The sequence below is a fragment of the Stegostoma tigrinum genome, chromosome 18, assembly GCF_030684315.1.
Source record: "Stegostoma tigrinum isolate sSteTig4 chromosome 18, sSteTig4.hap1, whole genome shotgun sequence".
Taxonomy (NCBI): domain Eukaryota; kingdom Metazoa; phylum Chordata; class Chondrichthyes; order Orectolobiformes; family Stegostomatidae; genus Stegostoma; species Stegostoma tigrinum.
In genome coordinates this window covers 23,268,893-23,291,032 of record NC_081371.1, presented here as the reverse complement: position 1 = coordinate 23,291,032, position 22,140 = coordinate 23,268,893, and the positions used below count along the sequence as shown (strand labels likewise).

The 22,140-nt window shown below is 37.3% G+C and overlaps 1 protein-coding gene across 2 annotated transcripts in view; it reads left to right on the top strand.

Annotated features, from left to right (window-relative positions):
- mkrn1 (makorin, ring finger protein, 1) overlaps positions 1–18,076 on the top strand; it is a 57,850-nt gene extending 39,774 nt beyond the window's left edge. The window contains exons 4-9 of one of the 2 annotated variants that reach the window (XM_048548702.2): positions 6,338–6,564; positions 8,125–8,339; positions 10,833–10,943; positions 12,689–12,833; positions 14,814–14,905; positions 15,755–18,076. In XM_048548702.2, coding sequence (XP_048404659.2) covers positions 6,338–6,564; positions 8,125–8,339; positions 10,833–10,943; positions 12,689–12,833; positions 14,814–14,905; positions 15,755–16,007 — 1,043 coding nt within the window. In that variant the 3' untranslated portion in view covers positions 16,008–18,076. The remainder of the gene's footprint in view (positions 1–6,337; positions 6,565–8,124; positions 8,340–10,832; positions 10,944–12,688; positions 12,834–14,813; positions 14,906–15,754) is intronic. The other variant, XM_048548703.2, reaches the window with a different exon arrangement.
- Positions 18,077–22,140: the final 4,064 nt, after the last annotated feature.

The window sequence follows — 22,140 nt, the reverse complement described above, 5'->3', positions numbered from 1 at the left end:
AGGAATCTCATTGAAAAGGTTCCAACATAGAGCTGTGGGATAGGTGGTTTAAGTGTTGTGGGAAAGAAATTTAATGGCTTTGGAGCAAAATGGGAGGCCGTAGATCTGTCAGTGGCTTTCATAAACAGAGTGAGGGTGATTGTCTTGAGTTGATGTTTTGTAATGGCAGTTTAAAAAGGGAGCAGGAAATTTCCCCAAAAAAGGGAGCAGGAAATGTAGAAAAGCTGAATGTTATTTAAATGGAGAAAAACTGCAGAACAGAGGGATTTGGGAGTCGTCGTGCATGAATCATTTTTAAAAAAAATCACCCAGATTCAATGGGCAAAGGGGAAGGCAGATGACTTTTATTTCAAGGCACCAGACAGACCACAGCTAGAATACTGTGAACAGTTTTGGTCCATTATTTAAGGAAAGATATACTGATGTTGGTCACTAGTGAATATTTACTAGGCTGATTCTGGGTCTGGAGTGACAATCTTAGGAGAGGTTGAGGAGGTTGCCCTGTATGCATTGGAATTTAGAAGAATTAAAGCTGATATTCTTGAAACCTGGATTTTCTGGGGTCTTGACAGTGTAGATGCAGAGAGTTTGTTTGTCCTTCTCCAAGAGTCTCGAGCCAGAGGGCATAATCTTAGAATAATAGGGATCTCACAATTAAGACAGTGGTTAGTGAATCTGTGGTATTCTTTATGTAGAGGACTGTCCTTAAGTATATTCAGTGCTGAGATAGAGACCTTTTAATCCATAAGGGAATCAAGGATTATAGGGAAAAAGGTAGGAAATTGGAGTTCAGGGGTATCAGATCGCCCACGATCCCATTAGATGACGGAGTAGACTTAATGTGTTGAATAACCTACTTCTATGTCTCATGACATTCACTGTTTATACTGTCAACTAACATGTAGACCAGCAAGGGAAATTGGTTAGTCAACGGTTTAATGGGAATATTGAGAGAAAAGACTGGTTTGAATAAGATGAACTTGTAGAGGTTACAATTGAAAAAGTTAAGAGAAGACACAGGCTCAGAACCTGAATAAAGGCAACCTTGGGAGGGATGTTTGAGTTGATGGTGCAAGCAAGGATGTAGTTGAGTAAATGTTGTCTTTCCCCCCCAATAAAACTGAGTTCCTTGCATTTGCTTGAGGTCAGGACTGAGGTTTGAAGCAACCGTAGTGGACTCAGAATGGTAATGAAATAGTGAGCAGATGAATAGCGATTGACACTGCTGTCTGACAGTGCCAGGGTCCCGGGTTTGATTCCAGCTCTGCATAACTGTTTGTGTGCAGTTTGCACATTCTCCCTCAGTCTGCCTGGGTATCCTTCCGTTTCCTCCCACAGTCCAGAGATGTGCAGGTTAGATGAATTGGTCTTGCTAAATTACCTGTATGTCCCAGGGATCTGCAGGCTAGGTGGATTAGCCATGGGAATTGCAGGGTTAGAGGGATAGAGTGGGAGTGGGGATGGGTGCTGTTTGGATGGTTGTGGATTCCATGGGCTGAATGGCCTGCTTCAGTGTGATTAGACAGAGGAAGGTGGGGCCTGATGAAGCTTGATGTTTGCAACAGTTTGAAAATGAATGACTGAAACTGCTGTGTGCCAGTTATGTTCGAATCTGATTTCCTTGGATTTTAATTGAGATTGAAGAAATGGCAGTTTGGGAGAGCATGAGTACAATTTTACTGAACTAAGAGGTATCAAATTTTGATTGAGTGCCTGAATAGGTGACAGACTTAGTAGGGTTGGGAAATGATTGACCAATGGCTTGATAGTTGAGAGTTTAAAAATCAGTTGTAAGTGGGTGGCAAGAGTTTATTTAAGGTGATGCAGAAGGAAGGAGAATCAGAAGGTGAGAGTACATGGAAGTGGTCAGAGATGTTTTTTCTTTTGGTTAAGGTAATGGCAACCTGGAGTAATACTTCATATTTTATGCTTTTATCCAATTTTCTTGATTTTAAGAGAGCTGATAGTTGATCAGCAGTGTACATAATAACATTCTTGGAGGTTCCTTGTCCTTGCATGCAAAGGAGCATGCAATCTGGTCTCAAGCAACTGATGAAGTTATGAATATATGAAAATCACAGATATTTAGATGTAACTGAAATTGTTTTTGGGAGGAAGCTTTAGTTTCATACTGTACTCATGAAATAAGCTGGGCATTTTTGTAACTCCCATCACGGAGTGCACATCCAGCATGTAGGATGGGAATTGTCAGAACTCACTGAAATATGAGCTGTATTTTGTAGTCAGCTAGGGAGCAATTGCACTTGCCACGAACTTTAGTAAAGATCCCACAAAGATTATAATAATCTGAGTTTTTTTTCCCTTCACTTTCATGGTTGTAATTTAAAGCTGTCACCAAGCCAGTAGGATATCTTCACATGCTTAAATAGAGCAAATGAAGTTAAAAATAATAAGCAACACTTCTAAATTTTCAGGTGCAGAGGTAAATTAATTTTAAAATAAAAGCAAAAATGCCATGAAATGTTTTAAAATATTGTTCACAATGTGGAATATTTCATGGAAAAATTGGACATCACAAATATAAAATTAATTTTCAGATCTAGTGGCGGTATTACCAGTAGATATGAAATTAGTTTGCCAGTTACGCAGTGATGTGACTTTGAGGTTTAACAATGAGACTGCTTAGGAGATTTCCTCATAGTTTCAATATCAACAGAGCAGCCCTTTAGAGGAATAAAGAATCACTGACAGCTATTTCTGGACTGCCACATTATTCTGTGCATGTGTGGAACTCTGAAATTGCTCTTAATTTCAGCAGAACGCTGGCAAAGGCCTGCAGTTTTGCCAGTGTTAACACTGAAAGGTCTGGGGGATAACTTTTTCTACTGTAGTTTTCTCTTTTATGCTGATTTACTGAGTGGATGTTTATGAATTGGCTGCAAACGAATGTTAAGTTTGACTGTCATTCCGTTTAATGACAAAATGTCAACTGGAAGTTAGAGCAGCTTCTTAATAGAAAGCGGAGAATTTTACCAGAATTTTTGATACTGAGCTGTCCACACAGTGCAGTTAAAAAATAGGTATACAGCAGTTGTATGAAATTTGCTGATTGGACCAAAGTAGATGAGGTGTTCAGTGGAAAGAAATTAGAATCAACTGCTAAATAAATTATTTTGTTAGCCCAGTATGAATAGTCAGTGTGAATTATGTATACAATCTTTTATTCAATTAAATTTCTTATTGTTTAGGATAAGTATTGCACTATTCTTTTCAGAGAATGCAGAGTGAATGTGTTTCATGAGTTTTTTTCGGGCCTCCAATAAGTTAACTGTCAACTATGTTTTGTAATTCGTTAACTCCTGAGTAAGGCTGTGGAAAACTGCGATGTATCTTGAGTTTCCAAAAGAAAAATACATGATAATATTAAACACAGTCACTTTCATTTGTTCTGATCATAATTGCCACCCAATCAACAATACATATATTAATTTTAGAAAATGCTTTTCCTGTTGCTGACATTCCCTGCAAAGTATTTTCAGTTACTGTAGCAGAATTAGAGCGTAGCTTTAGCCACACTGTTATATTACCTCAGCAGATATCTGTTTAAGTAAGAATAAAATGACCCTGGAGCAGCTATACAGGACTTCATAGTGATTAGTGGATGTGATTGCCCAAAGAATTCCCCAACTTGATGTCCAGTCACAGACGGCAGTGCTCTTTGGAGGAACCATTCAACTGCTCATTATTCCTCAAACGTACATGGTGTATTTGCAGCTAATATGTGGGCCATGTGAGGTAAGAAATGATACTCCAAATATACAGTAAGGTTTACCTTTCATGATTAAAATTTAAACCTTTGCGAAGACTGTCATTGTTTAACTGGAAAGTGCATATTAACTTACTCTGTGCTGATCACATTCACTGGTCAATGTTACAATACCTCCTGTTCCACATATTGTATTAATTTTGATTTGTAAACCACAGAATGTTGGCTTTCAGAATATAGTGACTGTTTACATTATGAATATTGGTAGGAAAGTTTGGAATTCATAAATCTCGAATTTTATAATCCTGTATCCAAAAGCATTCATTAACGATTGGGTTGTATTCAGTTCAGGCTTTCTTTGATAAGGATGATGTAACTTTAGTCTTTTTGTAGAAAATGAAATCTAAACTTTCAGCAGCTTAGATAGGACCAAAATGTTAGTTATAAACCAACAACAAATATAGAGACAGAATGACTTGGAGGGATATTGAGGCCCACTTGACAATAACGTGGCAGGTTTCTATTTTCCTTAGATTGTAAACTAGCTTCTGAAATTATGATTCATAAGATTGGATACTTCTATAAAAAGTTTAACTTAATGCAGTTAGATGCTTTTATTCCTAAAGTTTTAGAAATAAAATCTGAGACTATTGATTTTTATATGAAAAAATATTGTCAATAATGTGTGATCTATATTCCTTGTGTGGGCATTAATTGAAAGTCTAAAAGGCCCAGGCAGCAGAGACCTAGGAAGCTTTGCATAGACCTTGAATCGTTTTCTTGCAAATTCTTCAATGTGGAGAACTGCTGATATGTGTGAGCAATGGAAATGAAGGACAGTAACACCAGTTGATTACAAACTTGTAACAGTCAAAACTGGTACATGTAACATTTGGCCACTGTACAACGTTTTGTGATGTCGTGTAAATTAGCAAGTCCGTTACCAGTGCGCTTTGTTATATTCTCCACTACTTGCCTTTCTGCTATGGTGAATGTGCAGCAAACTTATTTTGTAGCAATCATCCATTCTGGAGAGATATTTGGAAGTTGCTTTCCAATTATTGATATAATACCCTTTACTTTGAAACCTCGCAAACCTGTCTGCTTGAATTTTAAACTGAGGAAGTGGATTCAAAGAAAATATTCCATCCTATTGGTATAGATGAGGGACTAGTCTGGGTGGCAGAAGGAGCTGCAACAGGCCATTTAGGACCTGAACCAATAATAAATTATAAAGGATTGAAAATGAGGGATTAGTGAGTTACCTGTCAGTTTTCTCAAGCTGAAATACAAGTAACTCACCTCTGACTAGTTGTGAGTGAAATTTTCCAGCCCTGGTACATGTGGGCAGGAGTAATATACATGCCAAATGTGATTGAATTCTTGTCTTTTCTCCTGTGTACTATACATACAGAATTTGAGAGTGAAACATAACTGACTTGTACAGTATTGGATGTGACTGAATTGTCTTTTTTTATATGGTCTATACTGATTCTACATGTATTTTGGTAATTGGTGATTAGAAATACATCAAATGATTGGTTTAGTGCTACAGAACATTTAGGTTGGCACAGAGACCAGCTTATACAATGCAGTTGTATATATTGGACTAATGTCTATATTTAATAGTTTGTTAAAAATCATTTTCAAATAATTCTGACACCGATTGAAAACAATAGCATTACTTGTGATATCCTCTTTTCAGATTACTGATTTTCTTTTGTGTGAGATGATTTGTAGAAATTTCAAGGATAATAATCCCATCTTCCTTGTGGTCCCCTTTCTCTGCTCCCTCAAAATGTAAGAACAATGCAAGAAAATCTTTATATCTTATCTGGTTTACTTCAGTGCCAATCATTAATTGCCCAAGATTGTTGTGAGTCGCGGAACGTGAGTTGCCCTCTTAACCTTATTCCCTTTAGAAAGTTCCTAGCCTTCACTAAAAGCTTCCCATGGTGGTGAGGAGAGGAATATGAAAGACAACATTGATAAACCACTGCTTTAGGCCACCAGCCTCTTCATAGGGGAAAAAAAAGTACGTAATTACAATAGGAGTAAGGCCCTACCTAGAATCTAGAGTGTTCATTGACTCCGTCCATCCTGTAACCACTATTAATAAAACATTTTCAATTAGGGTAACTGAAAATCAACCTTTCAATGTAAATGGCCAGTTGCAAAGAGACCATTCTTGGTCTTTTTAGCAGAAGATTTACTCAAGCAACCTCTGCTGTGCGTCCATTGTATCTTGCCAAGATTGTATTGGTGTGCATGAATTAACAAGCAGCGGGTTGGTAATACACTGATTCTTGGTAATGAGGGTTGCTTGATGGTGCATATACTGCACGAGTCACTTAATGCAGATGATCTGATGTGACAGTCTCATGCAGGTTTCTTTTTCATTGAAGTCTTTGATTACTAGAAGCTGTAAATAACATTTACTGAACTTAGGGGTAAAATTTCAGAATAAAAAATAAACAGTGCAGCATTTTGGTTTGTACTCGCTCATAATGTAATCTGGATAGCGATCAAATTTTAACCTTATTTTTGACATATAAATGTAGAATCATGTTGGTAATTAGTTATGGGACAATTTAAAAATTCTTGTTACAGCTATTTCAACTTATCCTGAAACAAGAATTGAAGGTCCAATAATAGAACAAAACTTTGAGGGCCCACAAACTGGTGAAGACGTGAAGAAGCAGATGTGTCCGTATGCCGCCTTAGGAGAATGTCGATATGGTGTTAACTGTGTCTACCTCCATGGAGATGTATGCGATATGTGTGGCTTGCAGGTTCTTCATCCAATTGATGCCTCTCAGAGATCAGACCACATAAAGGCAAGTAACTCAACTGCAAAGAAGTTTATTACATTGTACTCAAAACCTTTGGGTTGTTATGTTTGTAAAGCAGTATTAAGAGAAATTTGTCGACTTGATCAATACCAGCCTTAAAGTTATTGGTTTAAATTGTAATTGGTAGGTAACGTGACTTCCATACAAGATGTCAGCTTTTGAGAGGTGTACAATTTGTTCTTTAGACATTATTTTCACAGTTCTAATTATCCATGTTCAGTACCTAATGGTAACATTAGTCAATGTAGTATTTTGAATTTATTTGATTTTCCTTGAACTTCAGTATTTCTTTCATAATTATAAAACAACTAGTCATGAAATCCAGAAATCTGCAATTGAATTCAAGCCCTCTATCATGCAGGCCTGTAATTTTTCTCTCCAAGGGGCAAGCACCTGATCCCCGGTCTTAATTCATGAAAAGTACCTGTGCTGTGCAGACTTGTAGCTCTGAATTGTTACATTTTTAGGAAGTTCTGCAACATTGTGCAAAGCAGCTGATCAGATATCATTACTACCGCCTCTAAATATAATAATGTTTCAGAAAAGCTAGCATGAGAAACAGCGTTATTTTAGATTATGTAGCATTTTTCACCTTTTATATTCTGTAAATTACATTAAGTAATGGAAGGAATAGTCACGAATATCTTTATTTGTAATCGCTTTTATTTCTAAGGCATTAGAATGACCTTTGTGATGCAATCGTCTTTCTGAAGAATTGATGTGGTAGACCTTGTAAAACAGTTTTTGTTTGTTTGTCTTCTGCCTGTTTTTCACTTGGAAAGCACTTCGTTTCATTAAAATGTTTTGACTGATGAAGTAGTCTTAGGAATGTATCTGCGTCTGCCAGAACTTCAGTGGTGTCAGACATCCATGTCTGGTACTATTGTTTCTTATTTTTCTGGGTTTCTATCCGTGTATCAATGAAGCTGCAGTGTAGCCGGTATTGGTAGCGATGTAGTCTCGCATTCTCAGTTAACTGTTCAGGTAGAGGGTAGGAAATCCGATGTATACCCTTAATCTCTTACCTCTAACATTGATGATGAATATGTCCCTGGTGAATCTGGGGCAATGTACAGAGTACGTGGGCTGAACAAACTAAATCTCTCTGTAATCTGATTATACCAAGAAGTCAAAAGCTTTGTCCAGGACAGATAGTCTTGTTAGACTATCTTTGGTCAAGCAACATTTTTTTTTGACTTAAAGTAACTGATTAATAATACTTAAAAAAGGAAGGAGCTTGTTTGTAAGCCTGAGAAAGGTGACTTGCTTTAAATTTGCCAAATAAATTGAAGCTGCACATGTGGTACAACACTTGCTGTGGTCAACTTGTCCAAGAGTTGGTGTATGAATAATGCAGTGGGATTATGTAAATATGGTTACTTATGGTTTCAGTTAATTCATTTTTTTGCAGACTATTTCTAATGGTTTGCTTTAACAGGCAGTTTACACTATAGTTTGAACAATATTAACTTGGCAAATCCAACTTGACTCATTAAGTTGCAGTGTTAGTAAGTCCTTTTGATCTGTGTGTGTTCCTTATCATAGGCTTGCATTGAGGCTCATGAAAAAGACATGGAGCTATCTTTTGCCATTCAACGTAGTAAGGATATTATATGCGGCATCTGTATGGAAGTAATCTATGAAAAAACAAATGCAAGTGAGCGACGATTTGGAATCCTGTCCAATTGTAGTCATACCTACTGCCTCAATTGCATTCGAAAGTGGAGGAGTGCTAAACAGTTTGAGAATAAGATTGTAAAGTAAGTATTTTGGCTGTAGATGTCTAGAAATGTAGATTCATTTTGTGGTTAATAACCCATAAAATACATCCTCCTTGTTCTTCTTTCAGGGTTTAATTTATTAGAAAACTATGTTGCTCTACTAAGGTAATTTTTGATTAGTATGGAAATCCAAAGAACTAACTTCTCTTTAAGCAAATGTTAAATGAAAGCAATTTGTCTCTCAGTACCAGAATAACGACTGTATTCTCTACAATATTAAACATGACTGCATAAGCCAAATTACAGTAGTTACTGAAGTGAGATCGGTGGCAATGTTTTGAAAGTTTACATATCCGTATAGATTGTAGATTATAATATGCATCTTTTTTGTGAATATGTCATAATGCCAAGATTCATGAAAGGCATCTGAAAATCTTTGAAAATGCATCTTTAGTTACAGAGGCCTTGAATCTATTTTGTATAGAGCCCAACAGTTTCTTAGCATTTTCTTAAAGCTGATAGCATTTGTGTTTTTCTCTCTGTCGACTGTATGGTTAGACATTCAGCACTTTGGTTACCCCAACTTAATTAATTTAGTATGTACCTAATAGATCAAATCAGTTTCAAAAACGTTATCTTTTAGGTTAGAATATTGATTTTTTTTTCTTTACTACCAAACTCTTCCTTTAAAAATAAGTAGGATTCCATAATTACTTACTGCAATTAAATGCTGTACATGGTTAGGACAGAGGACATCAGTCAGTCTGCTCTGGCGATAATGTAGCAGTTCGATGTCTAGTGTGTTTGTGCTGTGTTCTAATTTTGACGGCATAACAAGTCACAACAGAATATCTGCCTTATTGCTGCATTTACATAACCAATTTGATTGTGGAAGCCATATGAACCAGATCATAGCAATCTACTTGATTAGTGTGTGTAAAACTCTGCCCTTTTATATTTTACCTGACAAAGTTGAATCTTTTTGGTTGATGTTCAATTCCCTCATGCCAATCAGCCTTGCCATGGCACCTTTTTTTAAAGAATAAGATCATGTCTGGACATTATCTAATTAATTTTTTTTAGCGTTCGTGTTATAGCCTTATTATCTAATTTAAAAGACCTTAATTTGCATTTTCTGTGGAGAAGATCTGATTTTTGATACAAAGTTTTTATTTTTACACTTAAGCACTGCTTACCAGTAACACTGCTAACTGTATGCTTGCTGTATTTTCCAAGTGATTTACTGCAAAAATACAATGCATTTAGTCAGTTAGGTGATTATAGTCATACAGAACAAAATCATACCATACAATGTTCCAGACACCACCATCATCATCCAAGTGTGTCCTAACCACTTGTAGGACAAACTGACCAACAATGTCAACACAGTGGTATGCAAGTGGTACAAAGTTGACCTGGGAGTTCTCAGCATTGCTACCGAACCCAGTGAAATTTCACTGCATCAGGTTAGAAAGGAGGAAGGAAACAACTTCCTTTTCTCATCAATATTCCCTGTTCCTCAGTACTCTTCCATGTTGAACGTAATGTGGAAGAAGCAATGAGGATGCCAGAGAATGTATTCTGGGTGGTGGACTTAAATGTCCATCACCACGAGTGGCTCAGTTGCACAATTACTATGTGAGTTGGCCAGGTTCTAAAGGACATAGCTGTTAGACCAGGTCAACTGAGGAAACAGCATGAAGGAAAAATCTATTTAACCTCATCTTCCCCAGACTACTTCTTGTAAATGTGCCCTTTCATGATTGTCAACAGGGCTTACCAGTGCATGGTCCCTGTGGAAATGGAATCTTATTTTCACATTGATGATATCCTCCATGTTAAATGGTACAGGTTTTGAACAGATGTTGCAACTCACTTGAATGACACCACATTGATTCTTTCCATGAACTGTCTGTGTGCCATCTACAGTGTACATTGCAGAAATTCGCCAAGTTTCTCAAACAATATCCTCCAAATTCACAACGATTGCCATCTAGAAGAACAAAGGCAGCTGATATATGGGAGCACCAACCACTCCCACCAAGTTTCCCATCACTTCACTCACCAGCCTAACTGAAATAAATCACCGTTCCTTCAATGTCAGATCAAAACCCTCGAATTGCCACCCGAAGCATATTGTGGATTTGTCTACAGTACGGACTGCTGTGGGTTCATGAAGGCAGGTCATCACCGTCTGAAGGGTGACTAGGGATGGGTGAAAAATGCTGCACCAACCAATGTTGCTAATGATTGCCAAAACAATAAACAAATTGCCCAGCATTTTAGCATCTCTCGTATTATACACCATATTTTGTCTACGCACTCTATCTTTGCATATTCTTTGTACGCTTCACAGCTTACTTTCCTACGTACTCTCATGTCATCTATATGTTTTGGCTTTTCATCCAAGTCATTGACATAGCTTGTAAACAGTTGAAGCCTCAGCACTGATCCCTGTGGCGCTCTACTCGTTACTTCTAGCTATTTTGATATCTTTGCCTATACTAATTGTTCTTGAATGTTATTTTACAGATCCTGTCCTGAGTGTCGAATTACATCAAATTTTGTCATTCCAAGTGAATACTGGGTAGAAGACAAGGAAGAAAAACAAAAACTTATAAAGAAGTACAAAGAGGCAATGAGGTAATATAATCCACTTCTCCATACTCTACTAACATCTTGCTTTTTCACTTTCTCTATTTTCAATATTGAGAGATTTTTGGGCAAATTTATAATCTTTCTTTACTTCCTCAAAATGGCTTTTTAGAGAGAGAATATAAGTTCAGGGCACTGATAATGAAGCAAATCCTGTCCTTATGGACTTGTAGTTAGAGGATGTGCAGTTGCACAGATCGTCGTACAACCCTCAAATCCCTGCACTGTGGAAACAGGCCCTTTGGCCCAACAAGCCCACACTGACCCTCAGACATCCCACCCAGACCCATACCAATATAACCCACCTAATCTTGCTGAAAATTTCAAATGCTAATATTGACATACCTGGCACCCTGGCAGGAATTTCCGCAATCTGATTTTCTATTTCATCAGCAAGACTGATAATAGTAACTGAAACCAGAAACTTCTAAGCATCGGATAAGCATACGCAAGTGCAGAAGAACCTAATGTAAAAAATTGAAATCAGCTAAAGCAATCAATACCTGAGAAAAGTATGGAATTATATTTTCTATTGAGTCACGTTTTGTTTTACTGATCTGAAAATTATAGTTTGAAGCCATCAAAAATTCATTTATGTGAATTAACAAAGTGTATTTAGAAAATGCAGTTGTGGAAACTTTGCCCTTTTTAATGCTGCAAATTAAGTGCAATGCATTAGGATTATGCTTAAAAATATTAATAAGTGCTATGCTAAGGAAGTCTTCATAAGGAGAAACAGAAAATTCATTACAATGCACTTCATGTGGTAACTTTCAGTTATGCTGTGCTTAAATTTTCAGTGTAAATTTACAATAATTCTGAATTAATGAAAATGCAGAAAACTTGAAATCCTATTTCATTTTCTATTGCAGTATGGTGAGTTAAAGAGATATACGGTTTATGTTGGGTGTAATTCATGAGAGTAATGCAATTCATTGCCCACTATGAATCAGTGGTGTGAATTTCTTTGCAGAAAGTTCAGTGCATTTTCCTCTTGTGTTGTAAATTATTGTCTGGGACACTTCGTTTAATTTTTTGAGGAAGTATTCTTCATATATTCTCTCTTTTCCTCTCCTAACAAAATAAACCAAGTAAAATCATAGAATAGTTATCTATTTTGCAATATTAATTTTGAGTAGTTTAGTTGCTTGTCACATTTCCAAGCTTTGATCTGTTGTAGAAGCCCATTCTATTCATTATTTAATCTTAAGTCATGTTACAGTTCTGATCGAGTGTAGGCGCACACCTGTGATTAATATCCCAGTATATTTTTGCAACTGGATGTGCATCACGGGAGTTCTTCCTGAGCTGTACACTCACATTTTAAATTAATTGGCTGAAGATCAACATTGGTCTGATTTGGGAGTCTGTTATTATCTGGCACTAAACTGGAGGGAAGAGTATAGTGGAGTGTAGTCACAAATAACTGGCAAACATGGATTTAAACATGAATCACAAAGCAGAGTACTGTGGATGCTGGAAATATTTGGTCAGGCTGTATTTGTGGTGAGAGAGAAACAATTCATGTTCAAGGTTGATTACCTTCAAGGTCGTCAACTTGAAATGTTAACTCTTCCTCTTTCCACAGAAACTACACAGATCTAAGTATTTTCTGTCTTTCTTGCACATTTAAATGTGTTACGTTATAAATACACTTGTTAATAGCAAAATTTATCTATTTTACTGGCATTTGAGTTTTTAGTATTCAGTAATTTTTTTTGTTTGCTCTGCAGCAACAAGGCATGTCGATACTTTGATCAGGGACGTGGCACTTGTCCCTTTGGGGGTAATTGTTTCTACAAACACGCATTCCCTGATGGTCGTCTGGAAGAATCACAACCACCAAGGAAGCCAGTTGCATCAATGGGAAGATATCGGGTAGGTACACTTCCATATATTAAGTGGGTTTTAACGAAGAATTTGTGAAGAATGAAGGATTTAAAACCTTTATGCTAATAATTTCATTTAAAAGCTGTATTGAACAAATTATGGTGTGATATGATGGAATATAATAAAACAACAATTTTATATAAGAAAAGTTCACTTCTGATGAAAGATTATGATCTGGAACATTCTGTGCTCACATGCCATACATTCTACACAAGCTGCTGAGTGTTTCCAGCACTTTCTGTTTTTTCTAGTATCTGCAAAGTATGGTTTTGAAACTTTTTACATGTTGGGCTTCCTGATGGGATACGTTTAATATTTTGCATTGTTTTGTTCTAATTAAATGATTTGGGACTAAATTAAGATAGGATTGGTAGAAAGTTCCTTTATATCTTCTACTGCAGGTCAACTTTGATACTTGTCATATATTCCCTTCCTCAGGGCATTGTGGACCAACCTATAGCATGTGGACTGGAGAGGTTCAAGAAGGCAGCCCGCCATCTTCTCAAGGGCAACTAGGGATGGGCAATAAATACTGGTCAAGCCATTGATGCCAACATTCCATGAGTGAATCAAAAAAATTAATTGTTTAGCATTAGTAGGTTAGTTTAGTAGAAATATTAATGTACAAACAGCTTGTGGACTTCATTAAAATTTTAATGGAATAATGCCTAATCACCTCACTGGAGTCTTTGAAGAAGTAACAGAGGGTTGATGAGGATTACTAGGAAACAGCAGGAGATTGAATCTGCTTCTACCTTTGCACTGGCTGGCTGAGTGCCAATGGACCATATGGCCAAATACACAATACGCTCGCAAATCAATTGACCTGGTTTAGACCTGACACAACTCATTTTTTATGCCACTGTTTTGCCAGTACAACCTGAAGACAAAATTAAAATTGCTTCTTTTCATTGGCTTTTCCTGGTGCCGTTATCATGTAGACTCTTGTCCTTAAACATGCACATATTGCAAACAAACATTTCACAAAACTTTGCCTGTTCTGACTAGAAGATAATCAACAAGGCTAGTGGAATGCTGAAAGAGGATGCAAATGTTATGTTACTTTTATTCAAAACTCTAGTAGACTCCACTTAGAGTACTGTAAGCAGATCTGGGCACCACACCTTAGGGCGAATGTTTTGGCCTTGGAAAGAGCTCAGCACAGGTTTACAAGGATGATATCTGGACTTCAGTTATGGTGAGAGATTGGACAAATTATACCCTTATTTGATACAATTTAGAAGGTTAAGTGATGATCTAATCAGTGTCCTCAGAACATTACAGGGAAAGATATGGGAAGGAAGGAAGGAAACCTATTTCCACTGGTTGCTGATTCTAGAACCAGGGGATGTGGTCTAAGAATTAGGGCCACTCCATTCAGGAGAGATCTTGGAAAGCACTTCTACGTGCCAAGAGTTGTGGAGGTTTGGAACTCTCTTCCTCAAATAGCGGTTGGTGCAAATTCAGTTAAAATTTGTCCATCTCAGACTAAGATTTTATTAAGCAGGGGTATCAAGGGATAAGTGCCCAAGGCAGGCATGTGGAGTTAGGCACAGATCAGCCATGATCTTATTGAGTGGTGGAGCAGGCTTGAGGGAATAAATGTCTTATGCCTGTTACTATAATCCTAATCTCTACCTATATAAATTGAAAATTCTGATCCTAATCTAATCCCCTTGGGTTTCTTTTTTGTTATCATTCTTGGGATATAGATGTTGCTCCCTGGCCCTATGTATATTGTCCAAGGACTAGTTGTCCTTGAGAAGGTGGTGTTGAATTGCCTGTCTGACCTGCTGCAGTCCAAAGTCTGTTGGCACACACCCACAATACTGTTAGGAAGAGAGTTCCAAGATTTTTTAATTGACACTAATGAGGGAATAATAGCATATTTCCAAGTCAGATGACATGTGGCTTGGGGAACTTGCAGGTAACAATGCTCCTTTGCATCTATTGCCCTTGTCCTTTTAGCTGGTGGCGACCACTAGTTTCAAAGATGCTGTCAAAATCGCCATGGTAAATTGCTACAGTATACCTTGTAAATTACAGACGTGGAGAAATAGGTGAGTTGCTCACCACAAAACTACTAACCTGTTCCTTAATTTTTTTTTCCTCAACTCTGACTCCATTTGACAAATTAAAATTATTGATCAGTCAAAACCGGATGTGGAGTTTTATCAAAAATATCTCTGGTGGGGAGAGACCTGTAAGAATGTGAAAAAGTAGGTGGAACTCTTGACTACCATTGCTGCCTGTGACCTTGCAACCCCACCTGGGGTCCTAACTTTCACTGTGGCAGGCTTCTTTTCTATCTGCTGACCTGTTCTTGTAGCTCCAGTATTTATATGGCTAGCCCAGTTCAGTTTCTGGCCGCTGATAATTCCAGACAGTTGGAGAATTCAACAATCATCTTGAACATTAAAAAGTGATAGTAAGATTCTCTGTTTATGAAAATGGTAGTTGTGTGATGTGTACGTTACCTATCACTTATCAGCCCCAGCCCAGAATGTTGTCCAGATTTAGCTGAACAGTCATTATGTAATTGTTAGCAAATGTCCAGACTTCAAGCACAAGAAGAAAGGGAATTGTGCCAAAAATACTAAAATTACCATAGTCTTACCAGACCATAGAGATGCTCTCTCATTAGAAAGAGATGACTGGTGATGGTTTAACCTGAAGGTCTCACTGCCTCATGTTGGGAATGAGGTTGAGAAAGAGAATCCTTCATAACCTCAGCTGCTTCAGGAATTGATTCCATCTTGTTGGCATCACTCTGCATCGCATACCAACTGTCCAGCAGTAGCCTATTTTTAAACAGCTAACAATTTCATTTGAGGGCCAGTTCAATGTTGCTGCTATTTTATTAATTCAAAAATGTTTTAATTTGTTTAATTACATATGTTTTATCACAGAACCAACGGAGGACGCATTTTTGGAATTTCATTGAAGAGAGAGAAAATGCTGATTCCTATGAAAATGATGAAATGGTCACCTTTGAACTTGGTGAAGTGCTACTTATGCTTTTGGCAGATGGCCACGACGATGACTTTTCAGATACTGATGATGAGTGGGACTTGTTCCATGATGAAATGGATGTTGATTATTATGAATTTGACCTATAGCAGTCATTGTGGATTTTGGACTGTCTTGTTCATTGTTTTTTAGACAATAGCTTTTCCTGTGTTGTGGCAGTGCCATGTATCTTGGGCAGGCCAGACATTCAGGGTGCAGTTTCACTTTGGATATTTGTGCAGAGTTCTTGTCGATAGTGCAAAATATAAGTTAAACTCATTTGCTTTACCCAAGGTGATAACTTGGAGGATAAATATGGCAAGTGGCTCCATGTGGATAAGAGTTGAATTTTGGTACTTGAACTAAGTATAGGTGTCTGTCCTTGGTTATCAAATCAATATGACCACTTGTGTGCACAAAAGCATGAAACCAACAAGGACACCTTGACTCATTTTACAGTTTGTTATTCTATACAATGCCCTCTCCACATAATTACACTTAATTTAAAGAGGGCATCATGCAGTCAGTGACCTTTTACAAGTCAAAGTACAAAATAATTATGATTAATATCTGTGGTTTTTTCCCGTCTTTCTATTTTTTTAATTTTATATAATATGCTAATAGAGCTCAGGAGAACCTGGCTTAGAGGAGTGACTGAGTCCAGCTTATGACGGAGCTGAATTAGCTATATGCCTTTAAAATGATCAGACCACTTTGTTTTGTTCCTCATACTGTTCGACTCAGTAACTCCCTTGTGCTGATTCTCATCAATAATATTATTAGTACTCCATTTATACAAAAATATTTTAAAAATAAACTCAAATAGATCAGAAAGAAAAGACTGTTAATCAGAATTATTTTCAGTTATTCAGGTTTGAAAAGGGATCCTACTGTTAAAATTTCCTCTTTTAAGTATCCTGTTTGAGAGAGGTTGTTTGTTATAGTGATGTGAAGTGATGACATTTCTAAAAGCAAAATAACATGGATATAGCACTATCTGATTCCACAAGAAATGTGAGATTAACTGTTCCATATATTATAGGTGTTTTTTTTATTTATTAACTATTGGCTGTTCTGACTGACTTTCCCAGTTAGTTAGCTTATTTAAATCCTTCATCTAATCTAGATAAAATAATGATACAAAATTATGGGGATTACCAAAGTCTTGTTATTTATCCCTTTTTCATATAAATCTCATTTTATATCTAATGACAAGTTTATCTGACTGATTTCAGTTCAGATTTAATTTGTATTCTTAACATTAAGAATAGGATGTTCTTGTAATACGTACTGGCTCAGTCTGATATTTGGGAATATTCAGGGTGAATCTTTTGTAAAGTAGCAAATTCATAAGTTGCAGGTTATGAGTATGTAAATTAATGATTTCGGCAGATTAACTGCCACCACTTTCTCCTTTACAGATGCTCGCCTGTTAGTTCAATATACTGTGAGTCATAATGAATGAGGTTCAATCGAGCATACCTATTTCTACAACCTTCTGTTATAATAATTAAACTCCACACGCTCAGTCACTGGCTTCATCGGTATCTGCGCATTATGAACTCTGCAGACTGAAAACTGGGATACCTGTTCCTATTCTCCTTTATGGGGCATTAGGAATCAGTTATTATTTTTAGTGGAAGCATGGGAACCTGAGTAATTGTGGTGTTTGTTGGATATGTGATAATGCATATTAACCCTGTTTTCCTGTTTGTGGAACTGCACATAACTGCACGAAGTCTGAATTTGTGAAGAGGTTTGCTGTTGGAGGTGTGAGGCTAATCATCTTGGCAATGCAAGTGGGAGGAAATATAGATTCTCAAAGCTGTTTGGGAGCAGTTGCATACTTTGGGAAATGTAGCTGGAACAATTACCCTTTAAACTGTCATATTACAAGTACAAAGCAGCATTTTTCTAAATAAATACCTTTTGCTCTAAACTATGTTGTAAATGTCCTGTGTGTATCTTGGATTGAAAAGCTAAAGTGGTCATATACTTCATGAAGGTGATATATAATGCACATTACATCTGGAATGATGAATGTACTATCTTAATGAATTGGCAGGCAAATTTAATTAGTTACTCAAGTAAGCAGTACAAGTGTGCACCTTTTATGTCTTACTGCCTGACACTCAAAATTCAACACTTGTCACAAAAAAATTGTTTGGTGTTTACTGTGCTATTTACCGTATACCGTACTGTGTGGCAGCAACGGGTGCTTATTTTGAGTTGTATGAATTTAGAATCTTGTATGTTTTTAAAGCTATGTTTGCACTTATGAACAGGGTTAAGTGTTAGAACATGAAATAAAAATTGAAAAAATTGCAGATGCTGTAAATCAGAAACCAAAGCCAAAATTGCTGGAAAAACTCAGCAGGTCTGGCAGCATCTGTAGAGAGAAATCAGCGTTAACTTTTCTGGTTGAGTGCCCGTAGACCCTGGATCTAAATCCTACCTGGGCCTGAGCTGAAAGCATGGAAGTTTCCACCATCTAGTAATTGGAACAGTCTGATATGGAGTGTGTTCCAAAGGTGAATTATGAGCACTAGCTGAATTGAATATATTCCATTACTTAGTATTGCTGAAATCATTTAGTGCATCTTTGATGTTGATTTGACGAAGAGAGAATACGAAAATTGGTTAGCTCAAAGCAGTGCTAGACTGCGGGTGTATCTTGCATTCCACAATCCATGTGTTGGGCTTGTTAAGCACATAATGCAAATCCAAAATAGGACTTAATTATTTCTAGGATCAGTTAATATCTTTGGCTTGGGATCTCTTCCAAGTGTGCTCAGTCCTGCCATATATAATACATAACTACAAATGTCTAAGGAAAGTTGATAACCCATGGGATGCTAATTAGGTTAGTTTGTGCTTGTTTGTGTAATAATTGCACCTGTACCTTCTCCAGGTTTAGTTCAGGAGAAAACCCTCTTCAGGGAGAAGATTGAAGAATTACTTAACAGCTCCATGCTCCCACAAATTCAAACTTCGAGCAATTTCCAGATTGAAACTCCGTTTCTTTATATGTTACCTTTAGGGAGGGGACACAATTATTTTCTGTATCTCCCCAAATCAAAGAAAAACCTGCAGAAGTGTTCTGATGAGCAAATGGTTACAGCCACTTACTAAATCCTTCACAATTTTGAAAACTTGTCAGGCTTTTTTTTTCCTCTCCAGCTAAAAGAACACTTGGCTATTCAGTCTTTCCCGATAACTGCAGCAATCAATTCTGGTCTATGTAAATCTTCTCAGAACTTTGAAATATCCTTTTTGTGGTTTTCACACCATATTTTAATTATGGTCTTAACAAGGTTTTATTTAAATTAAACACCATGTCTCCCTGATTTTGAGTTCTCCTTCCTTAGAAATATGCTGCAAAGAATAAAATGGGGTCCTTATTTCCCCCTACCAAAAACGAAGTATATCACTGTATGAATTTAGTTTGTTGTTTATTTGTGCAATCTGGATGGAAACATACTATTGTCCAATCTGACTTTCATCACCCAGTTCTTCTCTAGTTCTTTTCATTGAGGCCAATGTTTAGTATGGCCTAGACACTTTACAAACTTCCTGGCACAACAGTGAGCTCAGGAATTTCAGATCATTACCTCTACATCCTTTTTTATTTAATTTTTGTAATGATACTGTTTTCCCATTCGCACCATCTGTAAACTTGGGAGGTTGGGAGTTGTCCTTAAAGTAATTTTATGAAGTAATGAGGGGTGTAGATAAGGTGAATGACAGGTGCCTTTTCCCGAAGGTGGGAGATTTCAAGACTAGGGGGACGTATCTATGGTGGGAGGAGAAAGATTTAAAAAAACAAGAGGCAATTTTCTTGGCAGTAGATTGTGTATGGAATGAACTTCCAGAGGAAGTGGGAGATGAGGGTACAGTTACAATGTTTAAAAGTCTTTTTGATAAGTACATGAATGAGAAATGTTTGGAGGGGATATGGAACAAGTTCAGGCAGGTAGGACTAGTTTGTTTAGGATTATGGTGGGCATGGACTGGTTGGATTGAAGGGTTGTTTTTCGTGCTCTATGATTCTAGATGTACGATCTTGAAACTTGGAGTTACCTTACCCTCATCTCTAGCCACAGCTAGTAAATTTATTTTTATTGATATTTTGAGCTTCTATTTTTTTCTTTCCAAATGATTAACTAGTTGAAATGTTAAACATTCAATTCAAAAGGTTTTGTGAGCATTCAAGTGATTGTCATCTGCTTCATGAGATTTTATTTATTGACATCATCTCTGGCAATTTGGCAAACAACTCGATGGTTCTGTTTGACACATTGAAGGAATTTGTATAAATATTTCTGATCCCTGAAGATTAGCATTAAGTTCATTTTCTAACTCAAATTCATTTTTGAGATTTAATACATAACAGTTGTAATGGAGCTTCCATTAGCAGGAGTCAATGGTGAGGGAGGATACTGAGCAGAGCAGCTCAAACAGTGGGTCTGGACTTTCATATTTATGAGGTTGCAGGAAGGTACTAAGCAGAATGGCTAGAGAAGTCAAACCAATCCATCTGGTGGAGAGGATGTCTTTGGAAAAAGAAGTCCACTAGGGGTGTAAAATTAGGTAAAGGATTTCTTAGGTCATATATAAACCACAGGTTTATTTGCATATAACTTTCATTTACCCTTCATTTCCTTTCATATTTATGATTTGATGCCAGTGGAATGAAGAATCCCTACTTCACAATCTTTGGGCTATTTGTGTGCTCAAATCTCATGTTACATTTCTGGTGTAATTAGCTGGATTTCACAGCAGAGGCATCAAGTCACGGCAGATGAGGTTGAAAGGTGCCTGGCAGAGGAGGATAGATGGTGCAGTGTTGAAACTGGCAATGTCCATGAACGAGGCTCAAGCTGGTTTGATATCATTTGAGGTTGGGGCATCAATGGAGGAAGTTCAAACTTTAGGCTAATCCCAATGAAGAGTGTCCCCATGTGTGTTCCATTGATGCTACAGAGGAAGAAAGTGGCCCTCTGCGTTAGATATTCTTCTTGCTGATGGTTAGGAAGGTGTATAGATTCAGGGGAAGGTTGAAAACAACTGATGATTTAGTGATTGAAGTTTGGATTTAGCACGTAAAGCAGGTCATGGCACTCAATGGCCTCTTCATGAGTTAGCAGACACCATTTGTGATGGTACATCTATGAAGGAAAGAAGTCTGCAATGGATCTTTAAGGTACCGGTGAGGTCTTTTCGGGATGGCAGTAGCCTAGCTACAGCAGAGGTTTTATGAGTACAAGCAGGCCAAAGGGGAGTTTGTGGTCACTGTATTTCTGGAGTAATTGAAGTTATATTTGATCAATCAATCTCCTGAATCTCACTTTCAAATTGACCAGGAGCAGGCAGCTGAAGACCTGTGTAGCACAAACTGAGAGGGATGGAAACTCCAAATGGAGATGAGGCAGTTTAATAGTGACAATGCTAAACTGTCTTCCTGATGCATAGGATGACATGTCAATCATGGAAAAATTGGGCTCAAGACCAGGATAAAGGTTATCCTCACAGGGTAACTATTGGTGTGAAAGGGGATGTAGATCTCCTGGTTAAAGAGGCAGGATGAACAAGTTGGACCTGCCGTTGCTGTGCAGCAATCCTTGTATTGTGTGGTATCTCTCATGGCCAATTCCTCCCAAGGACAAAATCCTTAGGGCTAGTGCTATTGGCCTCTTTCTCCAGTATATATTTTCTCTTTTACACAACGCAGTTGTTTCTTTGTGTCTGTTATGTTGGGTGTTTTGGAAAGGGGTTAGAGTTTTAGCTAGTAGAGTTATATGTTGACAGCTTGTGGACATTTATTTATGGTTAGAACGTATTTATTTGTAATTATTAGCTGTCCTTGTTCAGAGTAGAAAGCTGTTCATTGTATTTTGTTATCCAGTTTACCTTAGACACAGGTTATTTTGTACTTTGATAACATTTCTAACTTTTGTGATGTCTTCAGGAATAACAGGGCTACCTCAGTGAGCTGTGACAGTGTTAAAAGATATAAAAGCATCCTTGGAAAGCATGTACAATGACTGCCACAAGCAACATATTACGTGGTTGGCAAAGCCTCAGTTTTTCATCTTGTTCTATGCTCTTAAGGTATAAAGGTTTGTATAGGACCATAGAATTGTTTGAGTTATGAGGACTTAGGCTGTCCTTTTACATGCCAGCACTATTTTGGAGGTGCTTGTACAATCGTTCTTGGATCTGCCAGCCATCTTCAACTGGTCCATTAGGCCTTGTTAGAGTTCTGTATATTTAGTGCTGTAGAGTT